This window comes from Choristoneura fumiferana, chromosome 17 (assembly GCF_025370935.1).
Source record: "Choristoneura fumiferana chromosome 17, NRCan_CFum_1, whole genome shotgun sequence".
Classification (NCBI taxonomy): Eukaryota; Metazoa; Arthropoda; class Insecta; order Lepidoptera; family Tortricidae; genus Choristoneura; species Choristoneura fumiferana.
Window position 1 is genome coordinate 3,567,421 of NC_133488.1, and position 19,740 is coordinate 3,587,160.

The following is a 19,740-nucleotide window of genomic DNA, read 5'->3' on the forward strand; positions in this document are numbered from 1 at the left end:
CTGGGAAAAGGTACCTTGTTGTCGGTATTGAGTTATTGATATCCCCATAATCTACATACATTTAGCTATCGAACCATGTAAGAAACATGCATGTAGGTATAATAGATATTTTTAAAAAAAATGTTGAAGCTCAAAAGCCAGAAAAGGTGATTATGAGAAAATTGAATTCAAACTTATACACCCAATAAAAGTATGTTATTGTTGGAAGTTACATAGATGACATGCTATTTGAGGAGTAGATTGTACGGGCTTTCAGGTTTCAAGAACAATTTTGTACTTGGACAACGGTTTTCCTATAGTTTACCTTGCCAAAGTGCATAAAGTGAAAAAAAAAGGTTGATGGATTTTTTACATTTTTTTCTATTTATAGTATATTTCCATTGGATTTTATCGAAGGAAAAAATATTATGCGTAATTGGACACTAAATAAGAACTACTCCGTTTGAATTAACGTTGTTTATTATATAAAAAAATACTTTAACAAAATAACTTTGTTGTTTACAAATGTAATTAAACAGTCAAAATCAACAAACTTTTATATTTAGTACGCTAAAACATAGCCAAATGAGACCAAATTAACTCAAAAAATCTTAAAAAACTAGTTTTTTCAGTCTCAAAATTCAAGGTAAAGTTTAGTAAAAAGTTGGTACAATCACTATATATTTTCTAAAAGGTACCTTATCGTCGGTGGTAAAATATTTAGTGATTCTGAAGTGATATCATTTGAAAACGACTAATAACTTACGATTAATTTTAATAGTCTTAATTTAAGAACACTGTAGTATTAAAACTCTTACCAAAAACCTATAATTTTGTCTCAACACACTAAATGATTAACGTATTTGAAAAGGTACCTTATTGTCGGACGTAAAATGTTTAGTGACATAGTTAAGAATAAGATCTAAAAAAATGCTTTTGATTTGTAGTTGTAATTGTTAATCGTTATTATTATTACTATAAATCAACCTCTAAAGACCAGCAGGTGGTAGGACCTTGTGCAAGGTCCGCCCGGATTGCTACCACCATCTTGTTCGCTAATCCTGCCGTGAATAGTAGTGCTTGCATTGTTGTGTTTCGGCGTGGAGAGTAAGACAGCCGGTGAAATTACTGGCATTTGAGGTATCCCATCTTAGGCCTCTAGGTTGGCAACGCATCTGCAATCCCCCTGGTGTTGCAGGTGTCTAAGGGCGGTGGTAATCTCTTACCATCAGGTGACCCACTTGCTCGTTTGCCATCCAGTCGAATAAAAAAAAGACAAATTGGCGTAAATCGTCAATAAGGGCCTTATCACACTAGCGATTCGCGGGAGAGTTGAAAGCGAGGCAAGCGAGGCGCTGCGAGCGTATAACGATTTCGCCGCAAGCGCGCAACGATGTCGCTGCTGCGAGCGCATGGCGAGTTCGCTGCTTTAGCGCAAAAACGCCATATTGTAGACTTTCGTATAATAAATAGGGCGTCTTCGGCGCTAACGCAGCGAACTCGCAGCGACATCGTTGCGCGCTCGCGGCGATATCGTTTCATGCTCGCGGTGAAATCGTTATGCGCTCGAAGCGAACTCGCTGCGCGCTCACCTCGCTTTCAACTCGCCCGCAAATCACTAGTGTAATAAGGGCCTAACTGGCTACCGCTTAAGGTGCCAGTTATTGATGATTTACCTTACTCTAATTAAACGCATTTTATGATGATTCTTGACGTTTTTTACGCGCCGACAAGCACCGCAATGGGCCCGCGTGGGAACTAATGCCCAAGCTCTCTCATTCTGAGAGGAGGCCTGTGCCCAGCAGTGGGACGTATAGGCTAGGATGATGATGATGATGATGAGCGCCGACAAAGTACCGATGTCCGACACGTCTTCCAAACCGATACCGAGCGCACAGTAAGCATTCAAGAGCGGCACCGACAATAAGGTACCTTTCTTACTAAACTTTAAGGGATGTTTTAACTCATAAAAAATCGATTTAAAAACTTGGGTCTCTGTCAAATTAAAATTTAGACCTGCTTATTAATATAGAGTAAAAAAAGAAAAAATGATTTTTTTCGACATTTTACTTCAAGTGCGATTTATCTCGGAAACTAGAACCGACAACAAGGTACCTTTTACCAGATAACGCCACAATATATTGACTGGACATAAAACTAAGTGTTGTATCAAAGCAAACCTGTAATTATATGGTTAACATCGTACAGTCACCAGCAATAATATCTGCCACAGCGGAGCGTGCAAAAATATCTGACACGTCCATCCCGCCCTAGAAATAGAGTCGTATCAGATATTTATGCACGCTTGTTGTATCAGATATTGGTGCTGGTGACTGTACCATCTATATTGAATTGAAATTATGGTGAATCTAAACAGTCATCATCATCATCGTGTCAGCCGAAAGACGTCCACTGCTGGACATAGGTCTCCCCCAAGCCTCTCCTCTCAGACCGGTCTTGTGCTTTCCGCATCCACCGCGATCCCGCGATCTTAACCAGGTCGTCGCTCCATCTTGTTGGAGGCCTAACGACAGCTCGTCTCCCGGTCCACGGACGCCATTCGAGAACCTTCTGACACAGTCAGCACAACAGAACAATCAACACAGTCTTAAGCCCCATTTAGACTATGCGAGAACGTGCAAATTTCAATCTCTGCATTGCGGTATTTGTGTGATCAACTCAAATCATTGTCCCTCAATAGTCTGCGATGTAATGCAATTTGTATGCAATTTTTGAATTAAATGGGGCTTTAGGTAGAACCATATCTGATAGTTCAGTCGCCATCTGATGTTTCGGGCGGCCAAGGTGGTCAAAAATATTGGCATACATACACTCTATTATTAAGGAATTAGAGTTCATTTTTCGATATTTTTGATCACCTTGATATGTGATGGCGGCTGTACCTAAAGTTCAAATATAGACAACAACATTCTCGCATCAGGTGCGTAATATGAAAAATACGTTTTCTTTGTTAAGACCATCAGCCAAATACGACAAAACCGATTCAAGGAAGAAAAATAAAAGAAACCGTGCCAAAACTGTTTAAAACAGTGATATCACACAGCCGGTTAGCAATTTTGACGGTCATATCTCTAGACGTTTCAATGGAGACTGAATCTAAATTTGCACACATTTTCGTACTAAAGACTACGGAAATAAATGAGTTGGCAATCCAAATAAATTAAAAATAATATGGTGCCATTGATAGAATCGATATGAATTTGCTAATTTCGAAGTTTATTTGTTTTGTTTCTTAACTTAATTTGTTGTTACACCGGTTTGATCTTCCCCTTTAAGGGTTTCTTTAGAGAATCGTAACAATCAAGGACACAATAAGTTTATTTACAAGTTATTGACAAAAGAAATAAATACGTGTTCAATATTTTCCGATAATCCCACTGACGGGTTAAATATAATAATACTAGCCATTGCCCGCAACTCCGTCCGTGTAGTATTTGTTTATCGCTATCCCGCGGGAACTATGCGCTATGCTGTGTCGTTCTCCGGTACTCAAACTATCTGTATACCGAATTTCATCTAAATCGATTCAGTGGTTTAGACGTAATGAAGCAACAAACATCCCATGGTAGAATCTTTTAAAGGGATAAGTCCGCCTTTGTACAAGTATCTCAAAGTTTGTCAATTGTGTTTCGTGTCTTTTCTTTTGTACAATAAAGAGTTTACAAACATACATACATCCAAAAATCTAAACCGCCAGAAACTTTCACATTTATATAATTAGTAGTAGGTAAGATAAGATTATTTTTACCCAAGAAATTACCCATTTTTCAACTACTTATGGCTGTAAAATATTCCAACATATTGAATCCCACCCAGGTCCGTTATATACAGTAAGATCAACATGCACAGCAAAACCAAAATATATACAATGGTTTATTAAATCAGGCATTACTTTGCGAAGGTCCATATCAATGAACTAATAAACAATTACTTTGCTCACCGCGACCTACGCGCAAATATAAGTTCGCTTTTGAACAAAGCTGATTAATAGTTCATTTTTACAATGAAGCAACCACTTAGCACTAAAACACATCCCACTCACCATTACCAAAATACATTCAATCAAGAGAACCGAAGCACATTTTCATTCAATAAAGGCACACATTTATTCAGCCGTGAAACGAAAACATGGACGCACAAAAGCATTATACTTTTGACCGTTAAAGCTCTGTGGATTTACACGTTACTTTGCGATTCTGAGTAATTTACGCCTGTTTCATTTCCGCTTGGAATAATGGGGACTTTCATGATTTTCATTAAGTACGATTTGTCGATCCGAATCGAAAGATATTAAGTTTCTGCATTTGAATGATAAATCTAACATCTGACGCCCTATTGTCTACTTAAGATCACAATCGTTTTCACTACTTCTTTCTGTCGCACGATACCTATTAGATGAGGGAAGAAAGAGATGGCTAATGCGATTTCGAACGTCAGCGTGTAAGACAATACGGCCTCTGTTCTACTCAATAAAGATTATATGATTTGAGTACCTAAAAATATTTTACATCACATCACTTGAGAGATACAGATAAAATTAAACTAATAAAGCATAGGACTGGATATGGTAAGAGGAACATTCTATCAGAGGGAGCACGACTATATAATGACCTGCCTGTTGAAGTTAAAAAGTGTAATACATTAGGCATGTTTAAAAGTAAACTTAGAGATTATAATTATTAGTGTTAAGGTAAATTAGATGTTACGATTAGCTGGAAAATCTTACTAAAGATATTAATTGTCTAATTTTAAGCTCATTGTAAGTGAACATTGTTCTTTATGAGTAATAAAGTCTTTAAACCTAAAATATTTTAAGAAATGAAATGTTTAGAACCTTTCTTAGTATAATTTTGTATCACGGAGATAGAAGTAAATAATCGTAATTTAAGTGGTCTATGGTTGCTTTAGAATTATTTTGATATTACTACAGTACTTGTAACATCATCAAAATGGATTTTGTGCAGGAAGTTGAGAATTCTTTGTGATAATATAAGCAAGCAAGCAACATTCTCTCCTGGTATGTTTTAAAATGGCTAAGAATTTTATTATGTTGAAGCGAGACAATCCAGCTCCAAAATTCGAAAATAAATCACATTATTCAAAAAGTTCAAAACTGAAATTTATGAAACTTAAATATTATATTTTTTATGTTATTCTTTTGCTCGTGTGGTTGATCAGTTTTTGTCGTTAAAAATCATAGCAATGCACAGTAGAAAAATATACCTATTTCACTTTGCATGCTTCTATCCCACTTACACCGTACTAACCTTGACGCCGCTCAATGACCTCAATAAAATAAGCGTTAAAATATTTCGTATGTTTTTCAGTGCAAATAATGTTCTTTCGTGTTATTAATAATTTTTCGGTCAAGGTGTTACGAAGTAGGTTACGCTTGCAATAACACACTGATTCAGGCTTCGAACATTTTAAATAAATTAAAGCACACCTGTAAATTTTATATTATTGCCGTATTATTGTCGCAGGTGGTAGGACCTTGTGCAAGGTCCGCCCGGATTGCTACCACCATCTTGCTCGCTAATCCTGCCGTGAAGCAGCAGTGCTTGCACTGTTGTGTTTCGGCGTGGAGAGTAAGACAGCCGGTGAAATTACTGGCACTTGAGGTATCCCATCTTAGGCCTCTAGGTTGGCAACGCATCTGCAATCCCCCTGGTGTTGCAGGTGTCTATGGGCGGTGGTGATCTCTTATCATCAGGAGACCCACTTGCTCGTTTGCCATCCAGTTTAATAAAAAAAAAACAATATAAAATATCAAAACGTTATTGTCGCTGATACAAGCAATATGCGTTTATGTAGCAGTAAACTATTGTATTACTGCTAGACACTGAAAGTCGCTAATTGCCATACTACACTCAGCTCTCTTTTGACAGCGTCTTTATAATCCTCATCATGTCAGCCGTAGGACGTCTACTGCTGGACATAGGCCTCCCTCAAGGCCCTCCACTCAGCCCGGTCTTGTGCTTTCCGCATCCACCGCGACCCCGCGATCTTAACCAGGACGTTGCTCCATCATGTTGGAGGCCTACCGACAGCCTCCCGGTCCGCGGATGCCATTCGAAAACCTTCAGACCTCCTTCAGGCCAATTCACTTCACACTCACTCGCTCACTCACTCATTCACTTTAAAATCCTACTAATATTATATTTCACTATTTAAAAATCACGACTATTCTTCCTATTGCGGAAATGGTGGCCACGATGTCATCATCATTATATTAGCCGTAGGTAGGACGTCCGCTCTCTGATATAGGACTATATTTATGTATAATAAATAAATAATAATAAATATCACGGGGCAATTCACACCACGTTAATTCCAAGGGTGTTAGACAATAACGCTTTAGTTTAGATCGTCTGTCCATGTAATTGGCGGACGTCCTACGCTGCGCTTGCCAATCCGCGGTCTCCTTTGAAAAACTTTTGGTCCTGAAGGCCTTACTTGGATTTAGCCTTGGCGAGCAGAGCACCTTACTTGTATTACTGTCCGGGTAGCAAAATATCTTGGTCTGTAAAACGCCCCCACTGCTTTAAGCCATAGTAGACGGAATGAGTTAGCTGTAAAACGCTGTCGTAATGTTTTAGTAAGTAAATGGTCTGGTCTGGTCTTGTTAATCTATTTAATACAATCAAGACCTTACACAATGAGGGCTATCGTTTTTTGTCTCACTAGATGGCGCACTGTTTCGTGAGGTTTTTAAGTATGGCTTTCAAAGTCTGTTATTACGGGCGCGTGAAAACAAAGTTTAGATTAAAATCACATTTAATACACCTTAAAACCGTACCATAAAAATATCGAGCATGCCACAGTGTTGCATAGTCCCCGTTTTGTTCGGAAATAAGGAAGGACAAAGGTTTCCGAAAGACAAAACTGTCTCAAAACACAGACACTCATTGCCCCGGAACGCATATTTGCCATAATTAATTTCAGATATTGCAAAATATTCACAAAATTATTCTAATTATAAATAAACCCGCGTAGCTCACCCAAAAACTATGAGATTTGTCATTTCGGAGATCTCACGCTACACTGGCGCCTCTAGTGACGAATTCATACGCGTTAGCCCTCATTGAGTCGTTCTGCATACTTGAGCATTTCATGACCTACACGTTTTGCTAAAAAAGTCTTAAAAGTCTTCCTGAAACTGAAGACAATTTTTTAATCATGGCATAAGATAAACGAGTCATTTTGCATACTTGGTCAGTGTACTGAGACGTTTTGAATGCCAAGGCTAAATTCAAGTAAGGCATTCAGGACCCAACCGAAACTTTTCGGCCCCAACTGCCATCTGTTCTCCGTGCTCTATAGTCGCCCATTTCCACTGACCACGAAGTTAATTTTAGGGAATTACCTAGAGATAGCTAAGCGGGAAAGACTAGTGCAGTATATTTATCGTGGACACGTGTATATTTTAGCAGTGCCAAAGAGCTCTGACGTACATTCAACGACGTCATATTTATTTCGTTGTGCAAGCAGGATAGTGGGTGGGTCTTCCGTCTAGCATAAACATTTGGAAATATAAAAGTGATGCTGGGATGATAAAAATCTCTACAACTTTTCTCTCATATTTTTGTGGATTTCCTACTAATATTATAAATGCGAAAGCTTGTGAGTATGTGTTTATTACCTACTTCTTCTAGCTAAAACAGCTGAACGAATTTGAATAAAGTCAAAGTCAAAGTATCTTTATTCAATTTATGCTACAACAAGAACTAATGAATGTTAAAATAAAACTACCACCGATTTGATATTATGTATTTAAATTTGATTACTTAAATAGGTATTAGACCTATTTGTTATGTAAGATAGCTGGACGTCTGAAGTTACACAAACGCTACTTTTTATCTCGATATTCTAACGGAATTGCGATAAAATTAAGAAATCTCAACCGCTAGGAGTAGACATAAAATTAGGCGCGGGTACCTATGTCATAATAATATGAAAACTTTAATGAAATTTACAATGTAATTTTTAGGAACTGAAATCCCAGAAAATCAATTCAATTATCGGTTTTAATGATGTTTACGTGTTTAATGAAATTAAATAATTATGAATAATTGTAGCAGATACTATACCGATATTCAACGTTCAACCAGCCGTCGAATTTCCGGTTGAATTTATACACACAAGACCTTAAAAATCTATTAAACATATTAGAACGCCATGCTGATAAAAGTCATATTTGCATTTCAATAACCACCATTAATATGATGGGGCTAAATTTGATGCCAGTGTTAACTCTAAAATTACAGGCCCGTAATGATGTGCCTCGACATTTTGCCAATTAATTTATAAATAGATTTACTATCACAATTTGATTATTAATCATCACACGATAATGAAATTGAAACCAAATGGCTTAAGAATAGAAACTGACGTCAGCGCCACGGCATCAAAGCGGTTTAAAAATAATAATGTTTCGTAACTGACGTCGTTTTGAATAAACAATAAACAATTTAAGATACGATGAAAAGTTTTAGAAAGAAAACTTATTATAAGTCACACACATACACACTCTTCGCGCGTGCGGTCATATATGTATCAATTTCATAAATAAATTAGTGTAGTGAATCATGCTTCACCCTGTATACCTTCCTAACTAAACCAAGAACTTGGTAGTATATAGGAAAAAAGTCGATAAATTCTCGGAGTAGGTAACAGTCTTTGAATTATTTTACAAACTAGCTTTTGCCCGCGGCTTCGCCCGCGTTGAATTCGGTTATCGCGTACTGTTCCCTCGGGAACTGTGCATTTTTCCGGAATAAAAAGAAGCCTATTTCACTCTCTGGCCTATAAACTATCTCTGTGCCCAAATCACGTCGATCCGTCGCTCCGTTTCAACGTGACACAAACATACAAACACACACAATTTCACATTATAATATTAGTATGGATTTTTATCACCAAGCGCCACTCAAGCGCCAACTGTATGCGAAGTACCTACCTGTCTGCACGATATGGATGCAAAGCTGTAAAAATGAAATCAAATACAGGAAACGAAAATTTACTAGTTTTATAGTGAAAATTAGTGACCTGCGCTGGCTTCACGCAAGAGCAACTTTAAATAAAATAAAAACGTAAGAATAAAGAAAGTTTATAATCAAAAACACTTCACATTTTTCACCACTTTTTTTCCAAAATTACCTACAACTGTGCGAAAAAGTGGCGCATCGCTATGTTATACATATTAAATCTTCCGTAAAAAAAATCAAACTGGCGAAAACCACATTATAGGTATTCACTGCCCTTAAAAGATCTGAGTGCCATGTATGCACAGACAGGCGACGGGAAGTAACTTTATTTTGTACATTTAATGGAATGCATCAAAGCTTTAAAGAATAACTTACAGATCATTTTATTTCTACGACCCCACGCTAAGTCTCTATAGTTTTCGATAACGTGTCTTCCCTAGTGACAGAATCATTACGAAAAACTAACTACCCAGAACTGACAACTAAAAAACTTTTGGCCCGCACAAAAATATTCAATGCCAAACCCCACAGCCTAAAAAATCTTTAATGAATCATTTGTTACAAAACTCTGTGACTCAAGTATCATCTATCGACACGAGACAAATAATTACCTCATCTCCCAACTGTCACAGTTTTAAAATACCGCGTATCCTCGTTTCATTGTCCAGGAAGAATATTTTCTTTGTAATTCTTCACTGGCCTTTAAGGTCTTCATTTAAGAGGTGAAATCGTCCGAACTTTCTTCGGCACGGCCGCATTTCTATATTCCTTTGGTATATTCAGCATAGGAGCCGTGTGAAACGCCAGACGTTCTTTCTATTTTTATCCCCGGATCATTGCGGAAAACCATAGCGCGATCTCCAAATTTAACCTCCACGTGTTTCTAAAAGCCCATACACCGGACACGGGCTTAAAGTAAACAGCTGTTGAAACATCAAACCGATATTATTAGTGTTTAACAGGCAATCAATTTGTTACAAAAGTACACCCGGCCATCGTTTTCAATATCACGTTACGGTAAAATTAAATTAGCGTGTGGCATTCACGTTGCCCTAATTAGTGTAATTAACTGTTAAATCATTTTAAGAGACAGATTTAAACATGGTCACGCGATGTGTGAATGTTTTACAGAAAATAAAATGTCGGGATCGTTTCTCCACTTTCTGATAAGTCTTGATATTTTATGTGAAAAATATCTGTGATGCATATATTTAATCAGATACGAGTACAATAAACACAATACTAATAGATATTACACGTAGAAATATAATCAGACAATTATTAGGGAGTGGTAAAACAGCCCATTAAGCTACCTATTAAATGGCAGCCATAAAATGCTGAACAGCTTTTATAATTACTTGTTTTTTGATTATTTTTGATTTTGTACCAGTCAAACAATCGACTCCCTCCCCTATTGTTTTTTTACCCTTGCATCATGTTTTTGCGTGACCCGTATTTTTTCTTTAGTATAAAATTGGTAAACCTTTTTTCTGCAGATACGTAAAGCAGCTGAGAAATTATGGAGCAGTTCGAGTCACTTTTGACGTGCTGCGTCTGCCTAGACCGGTACAGGAATCCAAAGCTGTTGCCATGCCAGCACAGTTTTTGCATGGAACCATGCATGGACGGCCTGGTCGACTACGTAAGGCGACAGGTAAGACAATACCAAAGGACCTAAATTGCTTTTTGAATTAAACGTGTGCTTCTTCGAGCGCTGTTTTGTTTACCTGCTTTTTACTTGTTTTTCCAGGTCAAATGTCCAGAATGCCGTGCAGAACATCGCATTCCGTACCAGGGTGTACAGGGTTTTCCAACCAATGTCACCCTGCAGCGGTTTTTAGAGCTACACGCTAACATAGCTGGTGAACTGCCCGACCCAACAGCTGGGCAGGTTATGGAAAGATGCAACGTTTGCTCGGAGAAAGCGTATTGCGCGCCCTGTGCACATTGCGACAAGAAAGTCTGCGAAGATTGCAAGTCAGCGCATATGGAGGTCTTACGTCGGGAAATCGCAAGGATTAATAATCAAATACGTCGCGGCGTCAACAGGCTTCAAGATATTCTTTCGCTCGTAGAACGTAACACGACAAACCTTCAATCAAACTGCAGTGCAGTGGCTGGAGAGGTCGACGAAATTCATAAGAGACTTGCCAAAGCCCTTAAAGATAGAACCGACTTTCTAAGGAACGAGGTCGACCGTTACCTAGCAACTGAACTAAGAAACCTTACGCATCTTAAAGATAACTTAGAACTAGAGTTAAGTAATATTCAAAGTAACTGTGACCTGGCCGACAAGTACATGAATGATGACGTCGAATGGGAAGACACAGAGTTAGTTGACACTAAGGAAATCTTCTTAAAAACTGTAGAGTTTCTTAGAAACTTTGATTATGAAGCAGGTGATTACAACCGTAGAGTTCGGTTTGTGATGACTCATGACCCTAATCAGCTGGTTGTACATGTTGCAAGCTATGGAGAACTGAATATTACCCAACCCAATGCTTATTCTGGAGCGGTCCAACAAAGCCAAGGATTAACTAGGTCTAAGAGCGACCATCGTCTCGCAACACAGTTCCGTCAGCAAGAAGAATCTAAAGGATACACAGAAAACGATGAACCTGTTCTTGGTGGTCGTAAGTTTGGAGAACGTCGCCCGCCTCCACCTGAGAAAGCCAAAGATTACGGAGTTGCGGATGAATACAGCGGTTATGAATCAGAACATAGACCTTCTCGCAGATTCCGTTCTCGTTTTGTCAGGAGTTATCAAGATAATGACTCCGACACAGAACAACCGACTCGAGCTGTCAAAGCAGAACCAAAAGAGAAAGAAAAAGAAAAGGTAGTTGATACTGAAGACGCAACAAGGGGTCCTCTTAGTGGTATATTCAGATTGAGTGACTGCCCACGCGTGATGCAAAGGATAATGGATGTAGATAGCGGTAAAAAGAAGGAAAAAAAGGAACCGCCACCACCGCCAAAGCCAGTGCAGCCAGCACCTCAACCGCAGCGTAGGGCGCCACCAGCTCAGCGTCAGCAGAGTGAAGATGATGAAATAACCAGACTAAAGAGGCAGAACAAGGGTGCTGCATCTTCTCAAGAGCCCGATCGAGCACCAGCACCACGTGCGGAGGAAGAACGAGCTTCAATCACTCGTAAACCACCCACACCAGCGCGGGAGGTGAGTTGGGAAGACGAAGAAAACTGAACAAGCAACGCGACGTAGATACTTAGGCAGATCATCGATATACTAACAAGAAAAACGCGACAACTAACGGCATTCCATAAAATACACTCCACGTTTAATTCACATGCACACCACACAACACAAAATGTATTTACCGTTTTGGTATCAATACCGAATTTCGATATATTCCTCAGGCTTCCAGTGACGGCGAATCTGATGAATCTCTTGGATCGCTTCAACGTAATCAGCGTAAAAATACTGCTCCTGCTCCTAAACCAGCAGTGACGCCTGTCAGAAGACCTTCGGCGACAGAAACTACCCCCCACCGACCCGCAGCTCGCGCTCCTAGCACCGAATCTAGCGCATCGACTGAAAGCTCCGGCTCGGCGGTTAAACACACAGGTGCGATACTAACCATCGCCGAATTAAAAGCAAAATATAGCAGTAAAGAGCCCCCATCAAAACCCGGAAATCGTTTCTCTTCCGCAGGCAACGATAGAACAGCTCCGGCGACAACGAACGGAACTGCCGGCGGCGCGCAGCGGGTACAGAGCCGATTTGTCGGCTCTCAGCGACCCGCGCCCGCCCCGGCGCCCGCCGAGCCGGCTCAGGCTGATTCCGACACGAGCTCCGAAGAGGAAACTGACTCGTCGGAGGAGAGCGAAGAGGAGCCTGCATCGCAAAGGAAGCCCGAGAGCCAGGGTGCGATGGCTCGCAGCGACATTGGTCCGCTACTGGCACGCAGCAATAACGCTCGCAATGATGCCATGGACAATAAGGCCAAAGACACCACCACACCCACTCGATACCGCACGAGGAATACGTCTCAAACCGAAGAAGAGCCCGCGTCTAGGTACGGTGCCAGCGGTTCTTCATACAGCAACCGTTACGGCACTACCAAGCCCAAAGAAGAAGAACCGGTGTCATCGATCGACGACGAGTCCAAGTATCCGACTGCACGCTCGAGATACCTCGCTCTGAAAGAGCGACGCAACCGTCTCGCTAGAAGCAAGAGTAGTCACACCGGTTTCGGCATGGGAGATGATGATGACCAAGACGAGCCCGTTTCTCCTACAACAGCGTCACCATCAGCATATCTCGCGGCTCGATACGGCTCTGGAACCGGTGGTACAGAGTTGTCTCGCAGCCGATCTTCACACGCATTAAAATCGAGAGAGAGCTCTCCGGAGCGCCCGGTGCCTGGTGAAAAAGATGGTGCAGCCTTGAGTTCATGGGCTAGATATTTGAAGAATAAGTACGGATCGCGGGGCAAAGATCGCGACACGAGTAGCAGCGCGTCGAGTACATCTCGCCGCCTGTCTCTCGGGCTGCCCTTACGTTCGGCTAACGAGCTTGCCAGTTCTGATGACGATTCAAAAAACGCGGCAGGCTCCCCCATCTCCCCTACGGCGGCTACAGCAGCGGTAGCAGGTTAGAATAACGCGTGGCGTGTACATAGGTTTGACGCTTCCATCCAGGGTTTACTCTCACTTAAATCATCATTATGTGTTATTAATTCTCGTTTTGTTTGTTCAGGTTTCGCAGCAGCAGGTTCCTCCCCTAGGAGCCAGTATCTGCAGAAACGCCGTTTACAATTTAGCGTGGGGAGTCGGGGGAGCGAACCCGGTTGCTTTACATGGCCTCGAGGCATCGCTGTGGGCCCCGACAACACTATGGTCGTGGCCGATTCGTCAAATCATCGAGTGCAGGTTTGACTCATTTCTAAAACATTGTATCAGCTTGGTTAACTTTGTTGAACGCAATACGTCCTGCTTTTGTACGGACGAATTATGGATAAGAATCGATTATAGTGTTATTTTTCTCTCTAAATCAAGTCATATCGTGCTACATGGGGTACTAATCTAATCTTAAAATTATTTTCAATCACTTTCTTAGTAGGTACTTTTCTGCCATTCAAATTTCAAGAAGTAAGTGTTCGAGGTTTTTGCACACAAACACGTTATATTTTAACTAGAACACAAAACGTCATTATCACGTAATTAGGTTTGTCAATATGGTACTTTATCGTTTGCCAGGATTTCAATGCCATAATGTATCGTTTTCCATAATTTTCATTTGCCATAAAGTAATTTATTTCTGAAATAGTATTTTCTTCAGAGTTGACATTAAACTAACCTAACCTACTGCATTCTATAAGATGACATTTTAAACAATACTGAAAAAAACACGGTTCTTTATATTTTATAGCAAACGTTGGTATGGCAAGTGAAATTCGGGCAAATGAAATTCCGGCAAGTAAAGGTATACGGCCAAGTATTCCTGCCTGGACATACGTCAAAATGAGACAAAGAAACGCGTCCCATAAAACCTTGTTTGCAACGTCCCTGAACCACATTGCAGAGTGGCATATTGACACTACTCTAAATTATACCTCCAGCCAAATTGGTTGGACCAAGGAAACAAATGCTGGGGGAGAATGGAACATTCTCATTAAAGTTTGGAAATAGTTTCCGCAGCGTTTTGAACTTGAGCCAGCAGTGCCCGTGCTCTTATGCGGTTCTCCGCACAGAACGATTAATTTTAATGACTTTAATATTTAATTACAATCTGAATATTTCCATCTGGGTAGAGTTAATACGTTGAAAATTGTTCAATTGCATTTGTGTTCATAATTATGCTCAATAAAGTGATTTGGAAATGGGTTCGGGATTTTCGATTAATTTCTGAATAAAGGAATTATTTGAGATTTAAGTTCAATTATTTGTATAAGGTATTTGAGAAAAGGATATGAAATTAGGAAATATTATAAACAAGAAAAATAAGGTGTTAAGAGCGTTTATACTTGCTGAGCTGGCAACGTTGCATTTTTGTTAGTTTTTCTCGATTATTCCATAAAAAATTAATGAAAATTAAAAATATGGTCTGTTAAAACTCTTAATAAACCGTTTATAAACATTAATTCGTTTTTAAAGAATATAAAAGTATCACGAATAATTGTATGAGTTAATGAACTTATATATTAAGAGTTCTATCAGACCACATTTTTAATTTTTATTCAATACTTACGGAATAATCGAGAAAAACTAACAAAAATGCAATGTTGCCATCTCAGCAGGTCTAAACGCTCTTAAGACAATTAAGGACCCGCTACACCGTATCATACCATGACAGTAATATGAAAGTTTCGGGCAGTGTTTGTTGTATTGGAAAGTATGAGACTAGTCCACTAGCACGTTTCTTAACCAACCTTCGCTGTCGTCTGCCATGCCATTAAATACAGTGCCGAAGAATTAAAGTCCGTGTCACGTTACATTACGTGCATAATACGTTAATACGGCGTCACGCGGTCATGGTATCATACGGTGTAGTGCGAAGTGACCACAGCTATAGATTACACTAGATAACGCAAATACCTGAATCTGTATGAAAACCAACCGTGCCACTTTTTTATATCTACTGTGACGTCTCAAGAGCGAATTAGCGATGTGAATTCCCCGATGTCCGCGCAAAATCGATTCAAATACGCCGCCCGCCCTCGCCGTGGGGCTCGAGTCAGTCACTAGTCATGATTAGTCAGTTAGCGGTCAGTCTTTGTATGGGGCCAACCCCAACGTTTGGTCGGGGTTCGGACACGCGAAGTAGATGCATTTGCGTAATCTAGTGTAATCTATATCTGTGGAAGTGAGCTTATGTCTAACATCGTCTTTTATTTCAGGTGTTTGATTCCAACGGCATTTTCGTGAAAGAGTTTGGACAGTATGGCAGCGGTGAAGGTGAATTCGACTGCCTTGCTGGCGTCGCAGTCAACCGCATAGGACAGTACATCATTGCTGACAGATATAACCATCGTATTCAGGTGAGATGTTCACATATAATCTTCAATACACAGTCACTCTATACAGTATGTTATTTTTGATTTCTGTTAACCTTAAGGTAACATTAAATTTAACAGGTAATTTCTCCAAGACACTAGCGGCCTGTTTAAAAGATAATCAAGAAAACAATGTAAAGAGACTAATGGCGCTCTTTTAGTCGCTCGTTTAATAAAAAAGTTAGCCTTTATGGTGTATTGTTTTATCATATTTATCATATTGATGCACTTTAATATGACTAGATAGGTACACTTTTTGCAGTGGTAGACTTGTGCAAGGTCCGCCCGGATTGCTACCACCATCTTGCTCGCTAATCTGCCGTAAGCAGCAGTGCTTGCACTGTTGTGTTTCGGCGTGAGAGTAAGACAGCGGTGAAATTACTGGCACGTGAGGTATCCCATCTTAGGCCTCTAGGTTGGCAACGCGTCTGCAATACCCCTGGTGTTGCAGATGTTTATGGGCGTGGTGATCTCTTACCATCAGGAGACCCATTTGCTCGTTTGCCATCCAGTCAAAAAAAAAAAAAAAAAACTATCCCTGACCAACTGCTACTTTTATTCCAGAAAAGTTCAAAATTCATTTGACAAAGTTACGAGCTGCTAGTATTTGATAATTTTGCGTTGCTGAGATAATTTTCAACCTCTCACACTATTTACGTAAATTAACATAATTATTTAAATTGGCTTCTTAATTTAGTCCAAGACAGATTGTAATGACTAACAATTACATGTATGGGTGATAGATGGGTTTGTGTGATTTGTGTGTGTTCTTACAGTGTGGAGGTGGAGAAACTGCATGAACACGCATATCTTGCATAAACGTAGCTATCATAAGGTCGCGGGTGAGCAAAGAAATTCTTTTAGTTCATTGATATGGACCTCCGCAAAGTATCGCCACTAGGCTTCGCGATTTCGCAAATACCTACGTACTACGTACTTAATACTTGTTTTTTTGTGTAATTTGCGAAGTGCGAATAAATATTTATATTTCTATAGCGCCTGATTTAATATATTATTCGTAGACTTACAAAAATTTATGAGTAGGTACCTTAAACGATAATAAATTATCGCTTATTCCTTCCTATTGACTTATTCAAGCCATTATGAATAAAACGTCAAAGATCGAAAGCACCTTGCATTTTCAGCAGAGAAAAATTGCAGCTGAATAATTCTGACACATCGGCTTTAAGCTTGGAACAAATAGAATTTACAGAAAATCCTTGAGTATCGTAGAAAGATTCGAATAATATTTAAAGCGAAAATAAATCTCTTTTGAGATTGTAAAATAATGGGACTCTTTATGTTCAGTAGTCTATATATATGTTGGCGGCCGATCGTTAAATCCGCCAAATCACGAAATTCCTTGGCATATCGAGAAATGGCGCCATTTCATGGGAAATCCGCCATAACGTTCAAACTCAACGCTTAACGATTTGTCTAGTGACGTTTAGATAAATCATGAAATTCCTAGGCATATCAAGAAACGCCACCATATCGGTTCTGGCACTTCGCCGGCCGCTGCTGCGGCACGCTCACTTCACTCACTCGGCTCGTGCGTTGTGGTCCTTATTAAATACTAACCACTCCTCGCTTCGCGCGACATTTTTCTTTTTTTCGGCATATCACAATGTGGCCGGCATAGAGCTAGGAATATCGACGAATGCGTTGCTCTAATCAATCTGCCGTATTGTTTCTTAGGCACATCGTGATATGCCTTGCCAACTTTTAGATGATATGCCTAGGAATTTCGTGATCTGTGCGGATTCTACGATCGGCCACCGAGTATACACTAGCCTTTATTTGACGCTTCTTTCGTTTAGTTGAAGTTACGAAAATGTGGCTAAATTCCCATGAGATTTCCTGTAGCTTTGGTTAATCTGCAAGAGATCTCAAAAACGGTAAACGGATGAATGGGCCCCACGGAAAACCAGCGTTGTGGCTTGCCACAACACTGTTCTGAGTGGAACCCTATTTATATTAGTCAGTGTTTTTTCAAAATGTTTTCCTTCTCAATTTTACCCTGAATATTGAATATCTGTAAATATCTCTCTCTTTCTATCTCTTTATTTTTCTCTCTCTTTCTCTTTCTGGTTCCCAAACGGTGCGCGTACCCATGGGCGTACCGCGTGAAATACTACCTAAGAATTAGAAACGTAAAAAAAAGATTGAAATCGGTTAATTCGTTCTTCACGCCCTGGCGTAACCAAAGGAAGTGTATATTTTCAAGATAGATAGATAAGTAATACACTAATTTCATTTATATTCTGTTTATTAACTGCACAAAACAAAATAAAACTAAGTGACAAAATCATCCGTACAAATACTTACATTAGAATAACGCTTTCAGTTTTCCTAATGGTCTTGGTTCTGATTCAAGAAATTTCCCAGAGGTGCTTTTGCGAATTTCTTTATTTCTTTTGCATTTTCTTGATGGATTTTACTTAAGTTTCTCTTCAACCTCAATGTGAATAATTCTGAAGTTATGCTGCAAACGCTTATAGTAAGAGTTTTATTATACAAATTAATTGACTACTCTCATGATTTTTGACTTAATCAGCCAAAGACTTTAACGACATTAAAATTCGCACTAGACTGTTTACTTTTGTTTAGATTTTTTTTAACGCAATTAGCTAGGCAGCAATACACTTACCCACTGCGTACGTTTACCCACATGACTCTACTAGGAATCTAACCCTTGAGATAGATCACAACCTCAAGCCCTACTAATATTGAAATTTCATAATTCTGCGTCGGTGGGAAATATACTACAGGTTTGTTTGGTAAACGTACGCAGTAGGTGTGAGAAGTGCCCAATCCGCACTTGGCCCGCGTGGGGACTACGGCCCAAGCTCTCTAATTCTAAAAGGAGGCCGTGCTTACTAGTGGGATATGGGATGATGATGATGATAATGATGACGATAATGATGATGATGATGGTGATAGTGACGATGATGATGGTGGTGATAATGATGACGATGATGATACTAATAATAACGATGATGAATATGATGATAATGATGACGATAGTGATAATGACGACGATGATGATGATGATAATGATGACGATAATGATGATGATGATGGTTATAATGACGGTGATGATGATGATGGCGATGATAATGATGACGATAATGATGATGATGATGATGCTAATGATAAATGTTAACTGGTTTGCGGATAGATCGATTGGTGTCAATGAATTCATGATATTTATTATTTTAATCCTTCCGCAGGTGTTCGATCCTCAAGGCAGGTTCCTGAGGGCTTTCGGCAGCCAGGGTACTGGTGATGGCAAGTTTAACTACCCATGGGGTATCACCACGGACGCACTGGGATTCATATACGTCTGTGATAAGGAAAACCATAGAGTACAGGTGAGTTAGTTGAAAAGTTCAGCGACACTTCATTTTCACAAATCAGTTAGATTACACACATCAAAAAATATTGAAACATATTTTTTTCGTTTCACATACAATCACAAAAATTACAAAGATATAGTGCGTCAAAGTTTGGGACGGGAATGGAGCCTGGGACGTTTGTCTGAGGTGTGGAAGTCAAGTGGGAACCACCCCTTACTCGTTACTTTTCCAAGAAAATCGTCATGAAGGTTTACTACTAAACCTCAACCGACGTCCACGACCACTCTGAGAAGAATGTACCTACTTTAAAGCTCCCTGTTAAATTGAGTGCACAATTCTGGAGAATGATAATCAGTGGTTATGTTCTCGGTATAAAAC

At 39.6% G+C, this 19,740-nt stretch overlaps 1 protein-coding gene across 5 annotated transcripts in view; it reads left to right on the forward strand.

The window, feature by feature from the left end:
* The window catches only part of tn (tripartite motif containing protein thin), a 74,034-nt gene that overhangs the window by 43,883 nt on the left and 10,411 nt on the right, over positions 1–19,740 (forward strand). For 4 of the 5 annotated variants that reach the window (XM_074099860.1, XM_074099858.1, XM_074099859.1 and 1 more), the window contains exons 2-7: positions 10,484–10,641; positions 10,738–12,165; positions 12,366–13,602; positions 13,708–13,880; positions 15,848–15,988; positions 19,237–19,377. In XM_074099860.1, the coding sequence (XP_073955961.1) occupies positions 10,507–10,641; positions 10,738–12,165; positions 12,366–13,602; positions 13,708–13,880; positions 15,848–15,988; positions 19,237–19,377 (3,255 nt within the window). In that variant the 5' untranslated portion in view covers positions 10,484–10,506. The remainder of the gene's footprint in view (positions 1–10,483; positions 10,642–10,737; positions 12,166–12,365; positions 13,603–13,707; positions 13,881–15,847; positions 15,989–19,236; positions 19,378–19,740) is intronic. The other variant, XM_074099862.1, reaches the window with a different exon arrangement.